This window comes from Podarcis pityusensis (genome assembly GCF_964106645.2).
Source record: "Podarcis pityusensis genome assembly, chromosome: 12".
In the NCBI taxonomy this organism is placed as follows: Eukaryota; Metazoa; Chordata; class Lepidosauria; order Squamata; family Lacertidae; genus Podarcis; species Podarcis pityusensis.
The window spans coordinates 8,803,006-8,825,487 of NC_138037.1; the positions used below are offsets into that span (position 1 = coordinate 8,803,006).

Sequence of the window (22,482 nt, forward strand, 5' to 3'; positions counted from 1 at the left end):
AACAAGTTTGTCCAGTTTTGCAATTCGGGCTAGAGGTGAAGCGGAAAACTTTTCACGATTAATTAAGCCGAGAAGGATGTGTGAGATATTCCAATTGTGTATGTTGAGCCTCCATTTGCGGAAACTTTGGCAAGGAGGGAGAGTAGGGTTTGCAGAAAGGTTTGCTTATCTATTTCACAAAAATTATACACCCCTTGATTGTAGGTGGGGGACTTTGAAGCAGGTTACAAAAAGAGAAAACAATAAAATCCATAAAATTTTACAGCCATACTTTAAAGCATTCAAAAGTTAAAATACTAACACGGTTTAAAGAACTGTCCTTGCACATAAGCTTGAGACTGATGTATTCTAAAACACAATGAATCACTAAAAACAACAACAACTGCTACTGTTATTTAAACATGTTGGCTTCCTTGTGTTCACATTATTTTATACAAATTCTTTGTGTATTTATTAACGTTTTCTTAGCCATCTCCCCACCTTTTGGCTGTAGAACTGAATCTCCTACAGTGAACGCTGTCATCCCATCTCTGCGTATCTTCTTAACTGGATTTTTATGCTTCTGTTGTTTGTTGTTGTTATTTTAGAAAATGAAAATGGTGCCTCTTCCTGAGAAGGCCTACGGGAGCTTTTTTGAAGGGGACTGTTACATCATCTTAAACGTAAGTAGCTCTGCTAATGGTGCCACAGGGTGGGAATGAATCATACAATCACAGAACCCTAGAGTTGCAAGGGATCCCAAGGGTCATCTAGTCCAACCCTCTGCAATGCAGTACTTTCATTAAATACATATTTTGTTATGTGCAAATGGCTTTAGATACCTGTTGGGTCCATAAATTACCATATAGCATATGTTCAACACAAAAAACAGCCACAATTTGTTGTGGACAAAGGACAGCTGGACATATAAAGGACCCCGTTACCTTCAGTAGCTTAGGGCCTCATCAAACCTAAATCCATCCCTGGCTGGTGCTCAGCTTTGAAGCGACTCTGGGGTTGCGGCGCTCATCTCGCTTTATTGGCCAAGAGAGCCAGTGAACAGCTTCCGGGTCATGTGGCCAGCATGACTAAGCCGCTTCTGGCGAACCAGAGGAGTGCACGGAAACGCCGTTTACCTTCCCGCCAGAGCGGTACCTATTTATCTACTTGCACTTTGACGTGCTTTCGAACTGCTAGATTGGTAGGAGCAGGGACTGAGCAACAGGAGCTCACCCCGTCGCAGGGATTCGAACCACCGACCTTCCGATCGGTAAGTCCTAGGCTCTATGGTTTAACCCACAGCACCACCCGTGTCCCTATATAGAAGTTAATTTTAATATGCTATTATTGAATATGTATGTTATTGAATATTGTATACCCAATGTATTGGAGGGTTTCACTGTTTGTGTTTTGGTGGCTGATAAGGAAAAGAAATTAAAAAGATCCCCCTGGAAACCTTTGCCATGTTTGCATAGTTCCCTGGATCTCACCATAGTCAGAAAACAAGGCTCCGCTTCTCAGATTCTCTGTGTTCACGGCCAAACTGTCCGCGTTCCCCTCCTCCCTCTTGCCCTCTGGACATGAATTTGCTCTCTTGCCATACCAATCACTATGGTAACCTCTACGAGGAGGTGTTTGGCAAATGTTTACTTTGTCGGAGAGCGAGAAGGTGCCAGAAAATGGGTTGCGGCGCATGTTGGGGCATGTATTGCGTTTCCACCTCTCTCTCCCCCCCCTTCTTCCTGGCAGTGTGCTATCTCTCCAGACCATCTTAAGGGTGCTGCCAAGGGGGTTTCGCCCATGGCGGGGGGGGGGGTCACCTTTAATACACAGGCTGGGGAGGGGTTTCACTTGACAAATCACGTATGTTTCATTGTAGCCGCATTCGCACCTTACGTTGAAAGCAGCATGATGGCATTTTATTTTATATTTTTTAAAAAAAAATAATTAATAAGTTTTCCATGATTGTAACAAATATAACATAGAGAAAAGAAAAGGAAACACACAAAGAAAGCACAATACAATGTTGAACAAAAACAAAAAACAAAAACAAGATGGGATCTTAAACGCCTATCCCTTAAAAACACCCAATTTCTCTTGCATTGTTAATTCACTTCCTCAGATCCCTCCCTTCTGAATTTCATTATATCTGCATGTAAAAGCTCTCCAATAACATTCTTAACGAAAATTAATTCCAGCAATTAACTATCTTATTCTCATTTCTTACTATTCTAAATCTCACTTACTTACAATCAAATCCTAATTTAATCCTAGGCCGATTTGGTACTTTCAAGTGACTTCTAATGATTTATATTACAATGTTTATTCAAATAATCCTTAAATTTCTTCCAATCTTCTTGATGCATGATGGCATTTTAAACAGTTATGGTGCCCCCCCTGAAGAGTTCTGGGAACTGTAGTTTGCTGAAGGTTGTTAGGTGACCCAAACAACCTACAGTTCTCAAAGTGGGTTTAGCACTCAGTGCCACTTCACAAAGAACTCTGGCCTCTGATCACCTCAAATCCTCTCTCATAACCACCTCCGATATTTTATTTTTAATGAGATTTGCTTTCTACTTGTTTCTGTGTCAGCTAGGGATGGGAGGGCAAGAGAAGTTCGACTCAGTTTCCCTTCAGAGACGAATCTATCACATTCTCATCTCCCGAAGCAACGTGAAAATCGAAGGCATCCCTTCGAAATTCGCAGCGACGTGAATTTTGCGGTGCTGTTCTTCCAGCCAGCGTTTACAAAAATGCATATATTAAGGGGACGTGTATGTAAAGATGAAAATATCCGTGAAAACAACATACAGAGATGCGCTGCGTTAGGAGAAAGCGCATGCAGAAAAATGCATGTGCCAGACAGAACAGCAAACCAGAATGTGTTTATTAGGGAGGAATTTGCACCAAAATGCTCAAGAATTTTCAGGAAGTTTTGGGTGTGTTTTTTTTTAAAAAAAAATAATAATCACAGATTCCTGTAGAAATGTGGAAAACTGAATTTAAAACTGGGAAAATGAGAAACTGGGAGAACTGAAATGGACACAAAAGGTAAAGGGACCCCTGACCATTAGATCCAGTCGTGACCGACTCTGGGGTTGCGGCGCTCATCTCGCTTTATTGGCTGAGGGAGCCGGTGTACAGCTTCCGGGTCATGTGGTCAGCATGACTAAGCTGCTTCTGGCGAACCAGAGCAGCGCATGGAAACGCCATTTACCTTCCCGCCAGAGTGGTACCTATTTATCTACTTGCACTTTGACGTGCTTTTGAACTGCTAGTTTGGCAGGAGCAAGGACCGAGCAATGGGAGCTCATCCTGTCGTGGGGATTCGAACCGCCGACCTTCTGATCGGCAAGTCCTAGGCTCTGTGGTTTAACCCACAGTGCCATCTGCGTCCCAAGAAATGGAAATATGCCCTCTCTAATTCCATTGATGCCCCCTTCCATTGCAGAACACGAAGACACGTTCCGGATTCGCCACCGACCTGCACTACTGGATTGGGCGCGATTCCTCCCAGGACGAACAAGGCGCGGCTGCTTTCTACGTGACTCAGATGGATGACCTGCTCGGCGGAAACCCCGTCCAGCACAGAGAAGTGCAGGGACACGAGTCGGCAGCCTTTAAAAGTTATTTCAAGAACGGCATCATGTGAGCACTGGGGAAAGGCTTGGGGAACCTACTCCATTTCAATGGGGCACCTGTGGGAAAACCAGATAGAATCAGGCAACTGGCTGCCTCCTTTTTAAACCTCTTGGACTATTCCCATACGGTGGTACCTCTGGTTAAGTACTTAATTCGTTCTGGAGGTCCGTTCTTAACCTGAAACTGTTCTTAACCTGAAGACCACTTTAGCTAATGGAGCCTCCTGCTGCTGCTGCGCCGCCGGAGCACAATTTCTGTTCTCATCTTGAAGCAAAGTTCTTAACCCAAGGTACTATTTCTGGATTAGCGGAGTCTGTAACCTGAAGCGTATGTAACCCGAGGTACCACTGTATTCCCATATTCAAAAGTCATACGAGCAACAATAAGGACTAGTAACTTTTATTTTTATTTTTTAAAGGCAAGATTCTAACAACAGCAGACAGTGTAGAACCGAGGCTCACCTCTTCCTGTCCACAGCTTCAGCCTGCTGTTCTCCCACAGCAGGTTTGGGGAAGCTTTGGCCCTCCACATGTTGCTGAACTACAACTCCCCACCCCCCGGCCATAGGGCATGCTTGCTGGGGCTGCTGGGAGTTGTGGTTCAGCCACATCTGGAGTGCCACAGGTTCCCTGTGTCTAGCTAGGACTACTGCAATGCGCTCTATGTGGGGTTACCTTTGAAGGTGACCCGGAAACTACAACTAACCCAGAATGTGGCAGCTAGACTGGTGACTGGGAGTGGCCACCGAGACCATATAACACCAGTCTTGAAAGACCTACACTGGCTCCCAGTACGTTTCCGAGCACAATTCAAAGTGTTGGTGCTGACCTTTAAAGCCCTAAACGGCCTGGGTCCAGTATACCTGAAGGAGTGTCCACACCCCCATCATTCTGCCCGGACACTGAGGTCCAGCTCCGAAGGCCTTCTGGCGGTTCCCTCACTGCGAGAAGCCAAGTTACAGGGAACTAGGCAGAGGGCCTTCTTGGTAGTGGCTCCTGCCCTGTGGAACGCCCTCCCACCAGATGTCAAAGAGAAAAACAACTACCAGACTTTTAGAAGACACCTGACGGCAGCCCTGTTTAGGGAAGCTTTTAATGTTTAATAGGTTATTGTATTTTAATATTCTGTTGGAAGCTGCCCAGAGTGGCTGGGGAAACCCAGCCAGATGGGCGGGGTGTAAATTATTATTATTATTATTATTATTATTATTATTATTATTAAGAAGAAGAAGCTACTGTTCTCTTAAGGCCTATGGGCACCTGCAGGAATTTTTCCTGGGAGGGTCAAAGTAAAAGTAAAAGACTGGCATAAGGAGCAGGTTAGTTTCACACCTGCAAAAAAAGTGAATAATAGTGCCCTATATATTTTACCTTCCATCTCAGTTTTTACAAGTGCTAGGAACTTACTCTGGAAACCGGGGAGCTGGATATCATGGTTCTCAACTGCCCATTTGCTCCCTACCCCACGGGTACACATGCCCCCATTCCCACCCCCAATTATTAAAACCTCCTTATCCCCAACAGCTATAAGAAGGGAGGAGTTGCTTCGGGGTTCAAGCATGTGGAGACCAACATGTACAATATCAAACGCCTCCTTCACGTCAAGGGGAGGAAACACGTCTCGGCTACAGAGGTAAGGAGCTGAGCGAGAGCCTGGGGTTGGTTGCTATTTGGATGGTGGCAGAAATTGCCAATGTTCGCTTATCCATCCACTTCCAAAACAGAAATCAATCCAGTGAATGTGATTGGTATTTGCTGCTGCTGTTGTTTTCACTCTGCAAGTCATATGTGATTGGGGGCGGGGGGGGGGAGGAATCAGCATTGCGCTTCCTCCTCGTTAAAATGAAAGGTGCAGAATTCTTTACATTATCCCACACCGTTCATTTTGGTGCAAAGAAAGTAGCTGCGTAGAAATTTGCCATAGAATAAGGTAAAGGGACCCCTGAGCGTTAGGTCCAGTTGTGGCCGACTCTGGGGTTGCGGCGCTCATCTCGCTTTATTGGACGAGGGAGCCGGCATACAGCTTCCGGGTCATGTGGCCAGCATGACTAAGCCGCTTCGGGAGAACCAGAGCAGTGCACGGAAATGCCGTTTACCTTCCCGCCAGAGCGGTACCCTATTTATCTACTTGCACTTTGACATGCTTTCAAACTGCTAGGTTGGCAGGAGCAGGGAACGAGCAACAGGAGCTCACACCGTCGCGGGGATTCAAACCGCCGACCTTCTGATTGGCAAGTCCTAGGCTCTGTGGTTTAACCCACAGCCCCACCCGCATCCCAATTTGCCATAGAATACAATGAGACAAATGCTTTGTCAGAAGTCAAATTGCAGCAGAACAGAAAGGGCACTGCCTGCGACAGATACAGGAAACCGATGCCTTCTGACACCCCTAATCGCACCACCCTGCGTTCTTTCTTGTGGCTTCTTGTTTTAAAAAATCCCTTTTCTTTTTCCTCCTGACAGGTAGATCTCTCCTGGAACAGCTTCAACAAAGGCGACGTCTTCCTGTTGGACCTCGGCAAAGTCTTGATTCAGTGGAATGGTCCCTCGTGCAACGTTGCAGAGAAATCGAGGGTGAGTGCTGGAAATCAGAGTGGCATTAATTCTGGCGCGGTTTTCGAGAAATGGCAATGCTTAGGTCCGTTGGTAGAACATGAGACTTTTAATCTCAGGGCCGTGGGTCGGAGCCCCACGTTGGACAAAAGATTCCTGCATCCCAGGGGGTGACTACAATTCCCATCAGGCTTTGGACTACAATTCCCATCAGTCTGTGCTATCTGGGGCTGATGGGATTTGTAGTCCAAAACACCCGGACTCCCAACTTCTAGGGGAGGCTGGAGGAGACAATACAATGTTAGATTGACCAACGGTCTGATTCAGCATTATGCATATTGATGCCTCCGTAATCTTCCCCATCTTCTAGGGCATGGTCTTGGCGCGAAGTATCCGGGATGGCGAGAGAGGAGGCCGTGCTCAGATTGGCGTTGTCGACAATGAGAAGGACTGCCCAGACCTCATGCAGATCATGAAAGCGGTCCTGGGGGAGAGGCACGGAGAACTGCGGGAAGCATTGCCTGACGAGAAAGCTGATGAACTTCAGAAAGCCAATGTCCGCCTTTACCAGTAAGTCTTGGGGAGTTGTTTCTCAGTTTCTTTCTCCCTCCCTCTCTCTCTCCCCAAAGGCAGGTGCCCCAAATTGGCCTGTTTTCTTTAGGGCTGGGAAATTTAAAAAGCAACTCCCATTGAATTTGAACCCCCCAAATTCCGTGATGGGAAAAGTGATGTAGATTTTTCGAGGGCCTCCTTTATATCACCGTAAATACCAGCTGAAGATTACAGTCACATTAGTCGCTGATAACGTGCCTTAAATTTGTCCATGCTGTGTTCAAATATAAGCTTGCGATCTAACAGGGCGCAACACAAAAGGAAAAAGCCGTGGGGAGGGAAGAGGAAAGCAGATGTTGAAGCTGCTGCTCTTTCACTGGCCAATGAGTGGGACCATGCTGGTTTCTCCCTTGTGGTGAGGAGATATGCGACCAGTCGTAGGAAGTCGAATTGGGCTTGGCAAGTCCAATGGAAGGAATCAAGGGCTGGCTTCACCTGGCATAACTGAAAGCCCACACCCCTGTATAGGGGGCCTCCATTCAGTCCTTTCCTGATTTCTGACATCAGAACCAAGCTTGGAGAAATGTTGGCAGATGGGGAAGGAAAAATTTTGCACCGGGGCGAGCTGTATGATTAATATAAAGTGTAGTTTGGCTCTTAGGTCTGAGGGTGAGAGTTTCAAGGGTGGCGTTCCAGCCAGACAAAAACTGTTCCAAGGGGTGCAAAGCACGGGTGGGGTGGGGCTGGCCTGTAGAGAGTCACAGGGGCCAGATGGGGAGTGTTGGGGGGCCGCATTAGCCTGAGGATAACTGGATAACTCCCCAAGGAATGGGTGGCATTTAGGCCTTTAGGGCTGAGGGCAAGGACTGTCTCCCGGCTCTCAGGCTCAAACCTTGGACAAGTCCTTAAGGATTCCTCAGTCCAGTATACCTGAAGGAGCAATTCCACCCCCATCGTTCTGCCCGGAAACTGAGGTCCAGCTCCAAGGGTCTTCTGTCAGTTCCCTACCTGCGAGAAGCCAAGTTACAGGGAACCAAGCAGAGGGCCTTCTCGGTGGTGGCACCCGCCCTGTGGAACGCCCTCCCACCAGATGTCAAAGAGAAGAACAACCATCAGACTTTTAGAAGACATCTGAAGGCAGCCCTGTTTAGGGAAGCTTTTAATGTTTACCCAACCACTATATTTTAATACTTTGTTGGAAGCTGCCCAGAGTGGCTGGGGAGACCCAGCCAGATGGGCGGGGTATAAATAATAAATTATTATTATTATTTTGTTATTATTCCTACTGTCCATTTCCTCCTGCAGCGTCTATGAAAACGGGAAGGATTTAGTAGTTCAAGAAATTGCTACCCGTCCCCTGACTCAAGACCTCTTGCAGCATGAGGTAAGGTCTGTGCATAATGGTTGTTGTGACATCCTCTCTCTTTTGGTCCCCCTGTGAGAGTATCTGTCAGTTTAGCAGATATGTGCCCTGGTCTACAAAGTCCTGGGTTCAAATCCAGTGAAGGTTCTTGTCACATACCCCCCTTATTTTAACAGGACTGTCACATTTTGGACCAGGGAGGTTTTAAAATTTACGTCTGGCGTGGAAAAGACTCCAGCAAAGAAGAGAAGAAGGCAGCGTTCAGCCGAGCAGTGGTGAGTTGGGCGTTCAAATAGCGGTGCAAAAAAAAAAAGTGGGTTTTTTATTCCCCTTAAAAAGGGGGTGGGTGGGAAACTCAGTCAGATCACGACAGGGACATTCGGACACAAAGCAGGCGGAAACAGCTAACGGAGGTGTCTTGGCATGGACAGAGTGCCAAATCTGAATCAGGGAGAGCTGGGTTCAGGTCTCTGCTCACGAGGCCAATACCTGAACCCACCTTGGAGGGTTCTTGCAAGGAATGTAAATATAATTAGGAAATTATTAACAATGGGCATTATAATTAGTGTCATGCCCTAAAGAGAGAAACACAGAGTGAAGTTTTAAACCTGGCACATGTTTGCGTGGCGAGTCCCCCCCCCCCAGTGGAAATAAAGTCACATGACACAATTATTAAGGTTAATGGGCTAATTAAGGCCACAACTTTATTGGTTACAGGTGATGAGCGGTATTGGCTTAGGCATTGGTCAAAGCAGACTATATCTGGCTTCAGCCCATCTGCTTGAAGTCCAGGAAGGGTTAACCACCAGTAGGGGGAGTCCTGCTGATGCACATCAACTAGGAACTCCCCCGGGGCCACCGCAAGGGGGCGTGCCTTAGGCCCTCACCTCCATAGGCTTTGGACAGGGCCACGCCCCCTGGAATCCTTTAACGGACTACCCTTCAATATGTGGGGCAGGTGATGGCGCTTCCTCCCCTCTTCCATCTACAAAACAATACCAATACCAATGCCTAACCGCCAATACCCAGAAAGTTGTGACGATTTGCTACGAGGTAGGTGAAAACGAAGTGGCTGGTGCCAATTTGCCAAGTGGAAAAATTCCTACCAGGCCCCTCAACGGCGACCAACCGAGGTCCATAGCAAGGTCAAGGAACGAAAGCCTTAAAGGGTGGGAAACAGGAACAGCTGGTAGGCGGGAAAAGAGGGAGATCCCCAGCCGCACCTGCGTTAAATAGAGCAGGCCACGCCCCCAGAGCCAGCCGATTGGCTGGCTGGGGGGTGACACGGCCAGGGATTCACCCAATCGTGCAGGGGCTGGGCTCCAGCCCTGCGCACATTGTGGGGCCGTGACACCCGCAATCCCACTTCCTCTGCAGGGCGGAAGTGGCTTTGGCAAATTAAAAGTCAATGTGCATGTGCTAAATAATAGCTGCATCACTTGTCTTGTTTTTGAGAGTCCGGGCAAAGGGCAAAAAGTTCTATAGGACCTGAAAGCTCCACCCCAAGTCCTTGTTCCAGCCTCCATTGCCTCTGGGGAATGCCCACGCCCTTAGCTGCCCTTAGCAGCCTTGAGGAGTAGAATAGAAGCACTCTTTTTATAACAACAACAACAACAAGGCAGAATGCTAATATTCCACTAATAATACAAATTCTTCATCCAGCACCAAACATATGCATCTGCTTTGCAGTAACAGCACTATAGCATATGAATGTTTTCTTGACCATCTCTGCACTCCGCGGGTGTCTAAGTTATAGATTTGCAGAATTATTTCCCTTTGGTGATTTGCTCACACATTCTCGGGGTCCTTTTAGGGTTTCATCCAAGCCAAAGGGTATCCCCCCACCACGAACGTGGAAGTCATGAACGACGGGGCGGAGTCGGCGATGTTTAAGCAACTCTTCCAGAAGTGGTCGGAAAAAGACGAGACTCAGGGACTTGGCAAGACCTACAACGTTGGCAAAATTGGTGAGACAGAAACACCCAAATCTCTTTCCTTCCGGCAAAGGTTGACATGATGTTAAATGCATTTTTGCACTTAATGAGCCGGGTTTTTTATATTTAAAAAAATGCTAATTGCTCCAGCCTTTTGGGGGGGGGAGGACAGTGATAATTAGGTCTGGGTCGCTCAGTTGCTTACAGCATGGTGCCGATAAGGCCAAGGTTGCAGGATTGAGCCCAATATGGGACAGCAGCATATTCCGGCTGTTATGTACTGAAGTTCTCACCCTGGGCCAGCAGGGGGATACTGTAGATAGTTATGCAAATGAAGGATCGAAAGTGACGTTCAGTGATTGGATAGTTTGTATGCAAATGAAGGATCGAAAGTGACGTTCAGTGATTGGATAGTTTTAGAAAGTTGTTACAGTTACGTTGTAGTGGAACTCTATATAAGCAGGCTGGCTGAACCCTTCAGTTCAGTTCTGTTCTGGCCTCTGAAATAAACAAGAGCTGTTTGAAGAATCGCTGTGTCGTCTGATAAGTTCGCCCACAACATAACACCGGCACTGAAGGGGGTTGGACTAGATCAGGCTTCCTCAGTCTCGGCCCTCCAGATGTTTTTGGCCTACAACTCCCATGATCCCTAGCTAGCAGGACCAGTGATCAGGGATGAAGGCAGAGCTCATCTGCTGTGTGTGAGAGAGGCTACGCACATCCTATAAATAGGCATGTCCCAGTCCTTATGACATATATTGCTTGCAGTGAATGCGGTTCAGTCAGGTGAGATAACATCTCTCTGTGTTCTATACGCAGCCAAAGTGGATCAAGTCAAATTTGACGTCACTCAGTTGCACGCGAGACCGGAGTTGGCTGCTGAACAGCGGATGGCCGATGATGCCTCTGGAAACGTAGAGGTGAGTTCTTCCCTGCCCTACCTTGGTGCCAGCTCCAGATTTTGGAGGATATTGGGCAAGACATCATTGCCATTTATCACCAGCTGCCATTTATCTCATATTTTTTATTTATTCATCCATTGCATTTATATACCACCTTTATCTTCCGAGGATCTCAGAGTGGTGTCCATGGTTCCCCTCTTCCCCATTCCATCCTCACAACAACCTTGTGGGGTAGGATAGGCGAAGAGATGGTGACTGCCCCAAGGCCACCCAGCATCCACTCCTAGCCATCTCTTCCCACCATTGTCTGGGCCAGTGCCAGGGAGAAAGGACATGCAAGCAAGTTGCGATAGTGTGATGGCCTGGGACTCGGGCTCAGACTCGTAACTAGAGGAGTCTCAGTCCGCACCAGATCCTTTGACTCAGGCATCACCTGAACCAAGTCTGGGGCCTGATCCTGAAGAGTCCCAGTCTGCACAGGTTCCCCTGCAACAAACACCAGCTGGGCCGAGTCAGGGGCCTGAGCTGTCCTGGCTCCAGATGCGGGGATTACCTCATTGCCTTCAGCTGGGCCATCACTTACAGCTGCTCCACTACTGGTTGAGTCAGGGAAGGCTGAGGCGGCCCCTGGGTCTAGTAACCCACCGACGTCTCCCGAGCTGCAGAGACTGAGTTCTGAGAGAAGGAGAGACCTGAGTACTCGCAGGAGGAGTGCTCGCCTTCGGGCGAGACAAGGAGGTGAGTCACCGGGGGATCAGGACCGGCCGCTACCCCGACAAAGATAAAAGGCTATCGGACCTTGCCCCAGGTTGCGGGAGCAATATTGCTGTATGCTAGATCCTGCCTGAGATCCTGTACCTGTCCTTGCCTGGTTTCCTGCCGTGGCCCTGTCGGACTGACTCCTAGCAGAACCTTCGGATTCTGGACTGGTCCTGCACCACATTTCACTGGTTACCCCCGGGCCCAGCACAAATAGTCAGGAAGGAGGAGGGCCAGGTCCAGAGGATATTTGTCCATCGGTCTGTTACTGGGGTGCTGCAACCTCTGCGGGCGCCTGGCTGGGTTAATAGCCTGCCTGCAAATTTCATCCAGTTCTTCCAACGACAACAAAGAAAAACCACCACAACTGTAACGATGCCCAACACAGAGACAAAATCCTGCACCTGTTTAACCAGATAGTTTTCCTTGGGCATGAGAAGAAGCAATAGGCAGGAAAGGACAGCCATTTCTACTCACTGCTGTTTTCACCAGCTGGGCCAAGAGGTCGTCAGTTCTACGTGCTCTGGGACAAGGTGAAGTGTGGCCATCTGCTGGGGGGGCGAGGGCGAGGTATCAGCTGGGCCCCCGTGATGAAGCTGGCATATGGCTGGGATAGCTCAGTTGGTAGAGCATGAGGCTTGTGATCTCAGGGTTGTGGGTTCAAGCCCCACACTGGGCAAAAGATTCCTGCATTGCAGGGGTGCATGAGATGACCCTCATGGTGTTTTCCAGCTCTACAGTTCTATGATATTCCTGTTAGGCCTCAGAAAGCCAATGGCCCACTTTGTAAAGTCCACCTGCATTCTCAGAGCCACCTAGGCCTACTTTGTTAACTGTAAGCAGAACCTCGCAACATTGAGACTTGGATGGCCGAGTTCACTTGTTTTCCTCTTCCCTCCCCACCCTTTTTTTCCTTTTGTGCCATTTCTTTTTTCCGATTGTAAGCCCCAGGGGCAGAGTCGGTGTAATTTCTACCGAATTGTATTGTGCTGAGGGATGTTTTCAAGCCGAAGAGCAGGGTTCAGATGCTTTAAATAAGAAACAAATAGGCACATTTCTGAGAACGAATGTTGCTTTAAATTAGCCGGCCCAGCGTTTTCTAAACTGTGCACACCACCTCATCCCCACAACCCTGAATTCCTAACTCTGTGCTTCTCTCCATAGGTGTGGAGGATTGAGGATCTAGAAATGGCCCCGGTTGCCCCCAGGACCTACGGGCAGTTCTATGGCGGAGATTGTTACCTCATCTTGTACACCTACACAAAATTAGGCAGGCCTCATTACATCATCTACATGTGGCTTGTAAGTAATGGCTGAGATCAAGAGGTGTGGTTTCATTATTTGGCAGTGTCCTCTGAGAAGGTGAATCGGGCCCGGTGGAACGCTGGTGTTTTTACATCTTAAGCCTCCTGTTTTCTTAGTGACTTTGAGAATCGACCTACAGCTTAAAGTGGAGAGTGCAGAGTGCTGGAGGCTGTTTGGCTCCAGAGTGTAGCATACAGTTAAGGCTACCAAGGTGCCAGAGAGAGCAGGAATTCCTCAATTTTTCATACTGTTAAACTGTCAGGTCCAATCAAATTATTATTATTATTATTATTATTATTATTATTATTGCCCTGCCCATCTGGCTGGGTTTCCCCAGCCACTCTGGGCGGCTCCCAACATCATCATTATAATGTGACAAAATATCAAATATTAAAAACTTCCCTAAACAGGGCTGCCTTCAGATGTCTTGTAAAAGTCAGATAGTAGTTTATTTCCTTGACATCTGATGGGAGGGCGCTCCACAGGGTGGGCGCCACAACCGAGAAGGCCCTCTGTCTGGTTCCCTGTAACCTCACTTCTCGCAATGAGGGAACCGCCTGAAGGCCCTTGGAGCTGGATCTCAGTGTCCGGGCTGGACGATGGGGGTGGAGACGCTCCTTCAGGTATACTGGGCTGAGGCTGTTTAGGGCTTTACAGGTCAGCACCAACATTTTGAATTGTGCTCACAACGAGTTGCATTTAACATAGCACTAAGCAAATTGTTCCGTTAGTCCAAATATTTCTCCTTGCATAACAGAATGCTCTCCCCCTCTCCCCCAGCCCCCTAAATCTGTTCTGGGGGTCCCTCAACCCTCCAGAGCAGACTTGGGGATGTTGCAGTGGGCAGAGGCAAGGAGAGAAAGTCCTGTTGCACTTGTACTAATCTTTGCACTAGCACTTGCAAAATTATTCAGTTGAGTTCACGTAAAGCCAAGCAAATAAAAGCCAGAATCAGTTTTCTTTAACGCAGTTAAACCAAGGATGAACTGTGAAATTGTTCTAACTGTATGCCACAACTTTGCAGCAAATGCTTTCTTAAGACCCACCCAAATTATCCGGATGCACCCTATGATACAAAAACGGCCTTATATCATCCAGCTCTTCAAGGACCAAGTCTAGCCCAAGCTAAACCAACTATTAGACACCCCACACTTCCCGGAGTGAGTCCTCTTGCGGTGCTGGGCAGTTTTCTTCCCTCTGGGGTGAGAATTAAGGGTGTTGGAGAAATCTGTTGAGAACTGAAATGGGGACAGTTTTCCTCACTAGGGTGAGATGTCTCTCCCCCCGCCCCATTTTATTATAGTAATTGTTTCTACATTTGCACCTATTGACATAAATTTCACTGTGCAAATTGGTTACCTCTCTTCTTCTTTTTAGAGGGGCGGGTGACACATTCCTTCGTTGGGGGCCATGCCTAAGCAGGCCACCACCCTAAAGCTTGTCATCTAGTTCCCTCTAAGTCAGGCTTCCTCAACCTCGGCCCTCCAGATGTTTTTGAGACTATAATTCCCATCATCCCTGACCACTGGTCCTGCTAGCTAGGGATCATGGGAGTTGTAGGCCAAAAACATCTGGAGGGCCGAGTTTGAGGAAGCCTGATCTGGAGGGCGAGGTTGAGGAAGCATGCTCTAAGTTGCATTCTCCAAGCTTTACAAAGCTCACGAAACAGCCCTCCCTCCCTTCACCTTCTCCGGTTTTGCCAGCCATTTTGGGTGACTCCTCCTCGGGTCTGAACAGCACTGCCTATCTGAGGGTGTCCCTCTTGTTCCTCTTCAGGGCCGCCACGCCTCGGCGGATGAAATCACTGCCTGCGCCTTCAACGCTGTGGAGCTGGACAAAAAATACGGGGATGAGCCGGTGCAGGTTCGAGTGACGATGGGGAAGGAGCCGAGACACTTCCTCTCCATCTTCAAGGGGAAACTGATCATCTATGAGGTAGGCTCTCCCGGTCCAAAGCCCACACCCACCAAGGGACCTCAGAGTCTCTTATTTCTCAGCCTCCCTCCATTCCCCCCTTCCTCTCTCTCTAAGGAGAGCAAAACTCCACATCTTTAAAACAAAAGTGGCTATAATACTATTTCCCCACCCAACAGGGCCTTCCTGGGGGTGGCTCCACAGTCGTAGAACTCTCTCCTTTCTCATTTGCTTGGTCCTTTCCAGGAGGCCATAATCTATTTAAAGTTGCCTGTCTTTAACACACTTCAGGCCAGCCTTTCTCAACCTGTGGGTCCCCAGATGTTGTTGAACTGCAACTCCCATCACCCCTAGCTAGCAAGGCCAGAGCTCAGGGATGATGGGAGTTGTAGTCCAACAACATCTGGGGACCCACAGGTTGAGAACCGCTGCTTTAGATGATCCAATTCAATATTTCCATGTGTTATGTGTTCCTCTTCCAGATCATTGCGGAAAAGCAGTGGCTCAACAAGGAATTGGGCAGATCTGTCCATTTCCATATCTCATTTTTCCAGACTTCTGTTTCCCCCCATTTCTACATCAGATTATGATACTCTTTTTACAGTGCATTGTGAAAATTTCACCAAAAGTTCATGTTAATTTCTCTTAACGTGCAAAACCTTGCCCAATGTGCACGTTGGTGCAAGGAACCTTTCCTGATACAATCCATTTTTGTACACCTATTTTTACTGATATCTGTATTTGCTGTATGCACTTTCCCCTGGTGTACACACTTTCTTGTATACCCCTCTTGGCTGGAAGACTGCATCACCAGAAACGGGAGACATGTGGATTTTTGCACAATGGTTCAGGAAGTGCAAATTTAGAAGAGTTTGCATTGAGATGCAAACCAAATGGATTTCTCTACCCTCCTGCTTCACAGACTGCTTCGTTTCTTCCAGGGAGGCACAAGTCGTGCCCAGAAGAGCGAGCCGGAGCCCGCCGTCCGGCTCTTCCAAGTGAGGGGGACAGATGAATTCAACACCAAGACCGTCGAGGTCCCAGCACGAGCCTCCTCGCTCAACTCCAACGATGTCTTCCTTCTCAGGACCAACCAAATGTGCTACCTGTGGTGTGGAAAGGTAGGTGAATTTTAGGGCGTATGCTCCAGCGTACCCCAATCTTGTGTCCCCATCCCCTAAAACTCCCACCATCCCCAGCAAGCTTGGCCAGCATCCAGGGATGATGGAAGTTGTGGTCCAACGAAGTCTGGTGGCCCAAGGTTGAAGAACGCTGCTCCAGATGACCTCTTTACTGAGCCTTCCTTGCACAGTGCTTATGTGAAGACTAGGTTGTATTTGGTCTTCCTTGAGAATTTGTTCCGATTTGTTTGCAGGGAGATTATTCAGACAATGGGCACTCGCAGGATGTTTATGCATTCATTCATCCCACCCTTTTCTGATGCATTTCCCCATCACTTTCCTAACCGCAAAAGGATCAGTTTCCTTTTTTTTTTGAAGTACCGTATTTTTCGCTCTATAAGACGCACCAGACCACAAGGCGCACCTAGTTTTTGGAGGAGGAAAACAAGAAAAAAAATATTCTGAATCTCAGAAGCCAGAACAGCAAGAGGGATCGCTGCGCAGTGAAAGCAGCAATCCCTCTTGCTGTTCTGGCTTCTGGGATAGCTGCGCAGCCTGTATTCGCTCCATAAGACGCACACACATTTCCCCTTACTTTTTAGGAGGGGAAAAGTGAGTCTTATAGAGCAAAAAATACGGTAGATTTCTTGCACTAGGGCAGTGGTTCTCAAACTTTTTTTTTTCCTCTGGGCCACACTTTCAGAATAAACATTTGCTCGTGCCACAGCGAATTTTTCTATCAATAAGAAATACATTGGAAAGCAAAAAGAAACAACTTCCAGCAGTGCTTGATTTGTAACATGGAACATAACTACTTTATATTATGATCATGGGTAAAGCAATGCAGCTACGTATTCTGCAAATTAAAAAATATGTTGATACTATACTGAAATGTTTGAATGTTTCTGTTATTGTCCTTGAACCTTTCCGCCATTCTCTCCTGCTCCACCTTTTGAGAACCACTACACTAGAGTGATAGAGTCCTTTAATCCACTTTAATTGCTCAGACCTACATTTCCCAGTACAGTGGACGCTCGGGTTGTGACCGTGATCCATGCGGGATGCACATTCGCGACCTGCAGCATTCGCGACCCGCAGCAGTGCATCTGCACGCACGCAGGTTGCGATTCAGCGCTTCTGCACATGCGTGACTGCCGAAACCCAGAAGTAACCTGTTCCAGTACTTCCGGGTTTCAGCCGCCCGTAACCCGTAAAAACGCAACCTGAAGCGTCTGTAACCCGAGGTATGACTGTATACAGAGGCACACTGACTGTCAGGCTTCGGGGAATTGGCTTCCTCCCCCATGGCAGTAAATAAGAAGATCAAACGAAAGGAACGTCTTACCAGTTACAGTAGATTCTTTACTAATCACAGTGAGAGACAAAAGAACACGTCACCCTAGAAATGGCAGTGCTCCCAATTAAGGCTACCTCGCCTCCCGTCCCTTTTAATCTACATCAATCCTATGCCTTGTAATCTGAGCTTGTAGCCTCTGTGCTTTCTGTTCTGAGACTTTCTGAGCGCTTCTCAACCTTGGGGAGGGCAGTGGAGGAATGCTGTCCAACAACTGTGAATCCGTTAACCCTCTCTCCCCCAGTGTTTCTTCTTCTAGCTGTTCCCCATCCAGTATTTCCCAGCTTCTGCCTTCTGAACTATGCCCCTCTGCAAACCACTGCTCCAAATCTATGCTGTCTTCCTGCTCCTGGGAAGATCCATGATTCCTCCTCAGTGCAGACTTCCTCCGGACGGTCCCTGACACTGACTGAGTGCAGAAGCCCCAGTTGTGTGGAGCAGGGCCACAGACCCTGTGGGTCCCAGTTCCACAAGTGTCCAACCCTCCCCCTGGCGTTTTGTGCCGACTCCTCATTTGCTCTGGTTTTGTGCTGCCTCTCCAGGGGTGCAGTGGGGACGAGAGAGAGATGGCCAAGAACGTGGCCGACATTATCTCCAAGAGAGACAAGCAGACCGTGCTAGAGGGCCAGGAACCAGCGGAGTTCTGGGTTGCGCTTGGAGGCAAAGCCCCCTACGCCAGCGATAAGAGGTAAGAGATGCCTGGTTCTGTAATCTCTTCAGAGAAGGGGTGTGGATAAATCTGAAAAGAACATCAGGTCCGAGGTTCAATTCCCGACATCTCTAGGTAGGAGTGGGAGAGACTCGCTGCCTTAAACCCTGGAAAGCCTCTGCCAGTCAGTGTAGACAACACCAAGCAAGATGGTTGAAGGGTCTGACTCAGCATAAGGCAGGTTTCTGTAGCCGCAAATGCCCACCCACAGACTTGAGGTTAACCCAGCTTGCCAGTGGCAAGGCAGGAGATAAAAATACATATACAATAGGAGCGTATGTGTGTTTCGGTGTGTGTTTTTCACAGCTCATAACGCTGGGTATCCAGAGTAATATGCAGTCGTACCTCAGAAGTCGAACGTTTGACTTCCAAAACATTCAAAAACCAAGGCGCGGCTTCTGATTGGTTGTAGGAAGATCCTGCAGCCAATCGGAAGCCTCGGAACCCGCATCAGATGTTCGGGTTCCAAAGAACGTTTGCAAACCGGAACACTCACTTCCAGGTTTGCGGGATTTGGGAGCCAAAACGTTCGATTCACAAGGCGTTCGACTTCCGAGGTACAGCTGTTCTTTTCCCACCAAGCCCTGACGCCTTTGCAGAAGGAAACGAAAGGAAGTCATTTGAAAGCTCTCATTCCGATATCTAAGTCGATGTGTCAAGGGCATAGATAATTTGGTGGCGGGACACACCCACCCACACCAACTTTGTCACCTCTTATTTTTATTTTATTTTATTTTACAGTGGTACCTCGGGTTACATACGCTTCAGGTTACATACGCTTCAGGTCACAGACTCCGCTAACCCAGAAATATTACCTCGGGTTAAGAACTTTGCTTCAGGATGAGAACAGAAATCGTGCTCTGGCGGTGCGGCAGCAGCGGGAGTCCCTATTAGCTAAAGTGGTGCTTCAGGTTAAGAACAGTTTCAGGTTAAGAACGGACCTCCAGAACAAATTAAGTACTTAACCTGAGGTACCACTGTATTTAAAAAAACCCTCATGGGACAAACGCTTCTTTGGATCGCTGAACAACATTAACCTTAAAACATACAAATCTACGTCCACCGTTAGGAGGTTGGCATCCTGATTGGTAGCGGTTTAAAAGGCCCACAGCTCACTTTCTTCCCCATTAGGAGTTAGGAGCCTGACCTCTAGTGGTTAGAATCGGCGTCGGATGTTAGAAAGGGACACGGCTTCATCTCATGCAGAGTCTCTCCCTCCCCACTGTTGCGGCATCAGGTTCCAAGAGCAGTTTGCCCAGTACCAGCCCCGCTTGTTCGAGTGCTCCAATCAGACGGGCCGGTTCATCATGACGGAGATTGTGGATTTTTGCCAGGATGACTTGGACGAGGATGACATCATGCTGCTGGACACCTGGGAGGAGGTCAGTGGAGATGAGCTATTGCTTCCGCAGAGGAGTTTTCCAAGCGTTCTGCTGCCACTGCGGCAGGTTTGCACGCATGCCTTGGGCGTGGATGCAAAAGCTCCCTCCAGAATGAACAGGGTGTTCTTCTCAGTAATAAATACCCGTCGCTCATTGAATGATATTGTCTAGAACAGAGATGGGGAACTTCATCTGGCTGGCGGGGCCAGATCCTTATCTTCCCTACCCCCTTTGCACCCACCTGTCCATCACTTGGTGTCACAATGTCGTCATGCAATGATTGCTGGAACTTCAAGGTATCTCACAGGGCTTGCAATGAACCCTGTGGGGTGATTGGAAGCACCATTATTCAGCAGGCTTGAAGTCTCCACCCATCAGCTGGTGGTGGTGACTTCAAGCCTGCTTTCTGCAGGTGTCGGTTGTTCCATGAGGAACTTGGTCCTGCAGCTAATTCTCTTTTTTATATTACATTTTTATTAAATTTTCTATTTTTTGAAAAAAATAATTTTTATTACATTTTCAATTTTTTGTAATCACAATCTACATACATAAATCAATAGGCTCAAACATCGCTCTATCCGCGCATCGACCTCCTCCCGCCCCACTTTCTGACTTCCATACGTATTTACTTTATTCTTAGCATTTCTATAGCCACTTTTTTACCTTCTCTCTTATTTTTATATTTCCCCTTATTAAATGTAAATCAGTTCCTTGTATTGTCATTACAAAACATTTCAACTCAAAATAAAAATCCCGGAGTCGTGGAGGGAGGCCTATATTACCTTAATTCCTAAACAAGGTACACACTTAACCCAAGTTTATTAAATTTTCTAATTTACATTTCAAAATATTCATTTAAACAACCTTAAATCAATGACTTCCCTTCTTCATTTTCCGTAGTTCATTTTGCATACCATACATCCCTGTATATTTTACATGAACTAAACCATTCGGTAATCCATTGTTACATCCATCAAAACTCATTCACACTGTTGAATTTATCTTAACGCTACCAGCGTTTTTAAATAAATACAATTTTCACCCATATATTCAGTAAACATTTTCCAGTCTTCTTTGAACATACATTCTTCTTGCTCTCTTATTCTGTAAATTAAATCTGCAAACTGCCCATATTCCACCAGCTTAAGTTGCAATTCTTCTTTAGATGGGACCTTGCTCATTTTCCATTTTGGGGCTAACAAAACACGGGCCGCAGTAGTAGCATACATGTTGTTGTTGTTGTTTAGTCATTTAGTCGTGTCCGACTCTTCGTGACCCCATGGACCAGAGCACGCCAGGCACTCCTGTCTTCCACGGCCTCCCGCAGTTTGGTCAAACTCATGCTGGTAGCTTCGAGAACACTGTCCAACCATCTCGTTCTCTGGCGTCCCCTTTTCCTTGTGCCCTCCATCTTTCCCAACATCAGGGTCTTTTCCAGGGAGTCTTCTCTTCTCCTGAGGTGGCCAAAGTATTGGAGCCTCAGCTTCAGGATCTGCCCTTCCAGTGAGCACTCAGGGCTGATTTCCTTCAGAATGGATAGGTTTGATCTTCTTGCAGTCCATGGGACTCTCAAGAGTCTCCTCCAACAACATAATTCAAAAGCATCAGTTCTTCGGCGATCAGCCTTCTTTATGGTAGCATACATAAATAACCTTTTTTGACACCTGGGAATTTCCCTCTGAATTATCCCCAACATAAAGGGCTCTGGAAAGTTACTTTTAAACATTATTTCTTTCAATTCATTATATATCATTTCCCTGCAGCTAATTCTCTACCTGGCATCACATACGACGTCAGGTGTGTGGCAAGTGGGCTTGGTTAGGGGGAAGTGAGCCAAATTGGGGCAGAGTTTCCCCAGCCTTTTTCTAGGGGGAATAAATGACTCTTCCTCTTTCTTTTCCATCTCCCATTTTCTGCCTGTAGATTTTCCTTTGGGTTGGCAAAGCCTCCAACGACTATGAGAAGAAGGAGTCAATGACCTCAGCCAAAGAGTACCTGAAGACCCACCCAGCGGGAAGAGACTTGGGGACACCGATTATTGTGGTGAAACAAGGTCATGAACCCGTCAACTTCACGGGCTGGTTCACCGCTTGGGACCCGTACAAGTGGAGTGTAAGTAACCGCAAGTAAAAACATCTCTGCGCTGAGGCCATAGTTTGGTAGCCTGTTTTTAATTCCACAGAAAGTTGCGCATTTCAAGAGCTCTTTCTCGTTCCACTAGGAACTGGGCTGCTCTGCCTCAGCTTCTGTGACACCTGAGCAGGCAAGCCAATGAGAGCCAGCAAATTGGTGACTCCTCCCTCTCACCTGGGCAAGCACCATGACAGCAGAGCAACACGTCTACCATTTTGCTGCTAAATGATGCTCACTCAATGTGCATGTTCACTAGAACAGGAGTGGGGCAGCTTTTTTGGCCTGAGAGCTTGGTCCAGAATTGGACCACACACTGCAGGGCAGTTTTAACAGGTGGGCAACACTACCTGTCTGGTATCATATGGTGCAGTGAAGGCTGGTTCATCAGGGCAAATGGAGCACTGTGCTACGTTCTTCTTTGGCAATCCCTCGTAGCAGAGTAAATTTGTCTTCCATAAACACAGTCTTAAGTGACTGTGGAGGCCAATTCTGGATCCATATGTCCTTCCACAGTGGGGACTATAGGTTTCCAGGCGGGAGTTGATCACGGTGAGGGTTTGCCAAACGTGCCTTCCTCTGAGAACATTTCTCCCTTTCATCCTGCGTTTGAGTGTCTTCAAAGCCCAGAACACCTTTGGTAAAGGCTGTTCTCCAATTAGAGCGCTCGCAGGCACGCCAGTGTCTCCCAGTTGTTGGTGTTTATACTACATTTTTTAAAGATTTCCCTTGAGAGAGTCTTTAAACGTCTTTTGTTGACCACCAGCATTACGCCTTCCATTCTTAAGTTGGGAATAGAGTAGCTGTTTTTTTGGAAGACGGTCATCAGGCATCCGCACAACATGACCAGTCCAATGAAGTTGATGTTGAAGAAACATGGCTTT

The 22,482-nt window shown here is 47.5% G+C and overlaps 1 protein-coding gene across 1 annotated transcript in view; it reads left to right on the forward strand.

Moving 5' to 3' along the window:
- VILL (villin like) overlaps window positions 1-22,482 on the forward strand; it is a 51,933-nt gene that overhangs the window by 24,040 nt on the left and 5,411 nt on the right. Inside the window, exons 3-17 of the mRNA XM_080974038.1 lie at window positions 588-662; window positions 3,431-3,627; window positions 5,145-5,253; window positions 6,084-6,194; window positions 6,544-6,743; window positions 8,031-8,109; window positions 8,265-8,363; window positions 9,902-10,055; window positions 10,842-10,942; window positions 12,848-12,985; window positions 14,765-14,923; window positions 15,844-16,023; window positions 17,920-18,065; window positions 19,324-19,468; window positions 21,392-21,580. Coding sequence (XP_080830164.1) covers window positions 588-662; window positions 3,431-3,627; window positions 5,145-5,253; window positions 6,084-6,194; window positions 6,544-6,743; window positions 8,031-8,109; window positions 8,265-8,363; window positions 9,902-10,055; window positions 10,842-10,942; window positions 12,848-12,985; window positions 14,765-14,923; window positions 15,844-16,023; window positions 17,920-18,065; window positions 19,324-19,468; window positions 21,392-21,580 — 2,082 coding nt within the window. The remainder of the gene's footprint in view (window positions 1-587; window positions 663-3,430; window positions 3,628-5,144; window positions 5,254-6,083; window positions 6,195-6,543; window positions 6,744-8,030; window positions 8,110-8,264; window positions 8,364-9,901; window positions 10,056-10,841; window positions 10,943-12,847; window positions 12,986-14,764; window positions 14,924-15,843; window positions 16,024-17,919; window positions 18,066-19,323; window positions 19,469-21,391; window positions 21,581-22,482) is intronic.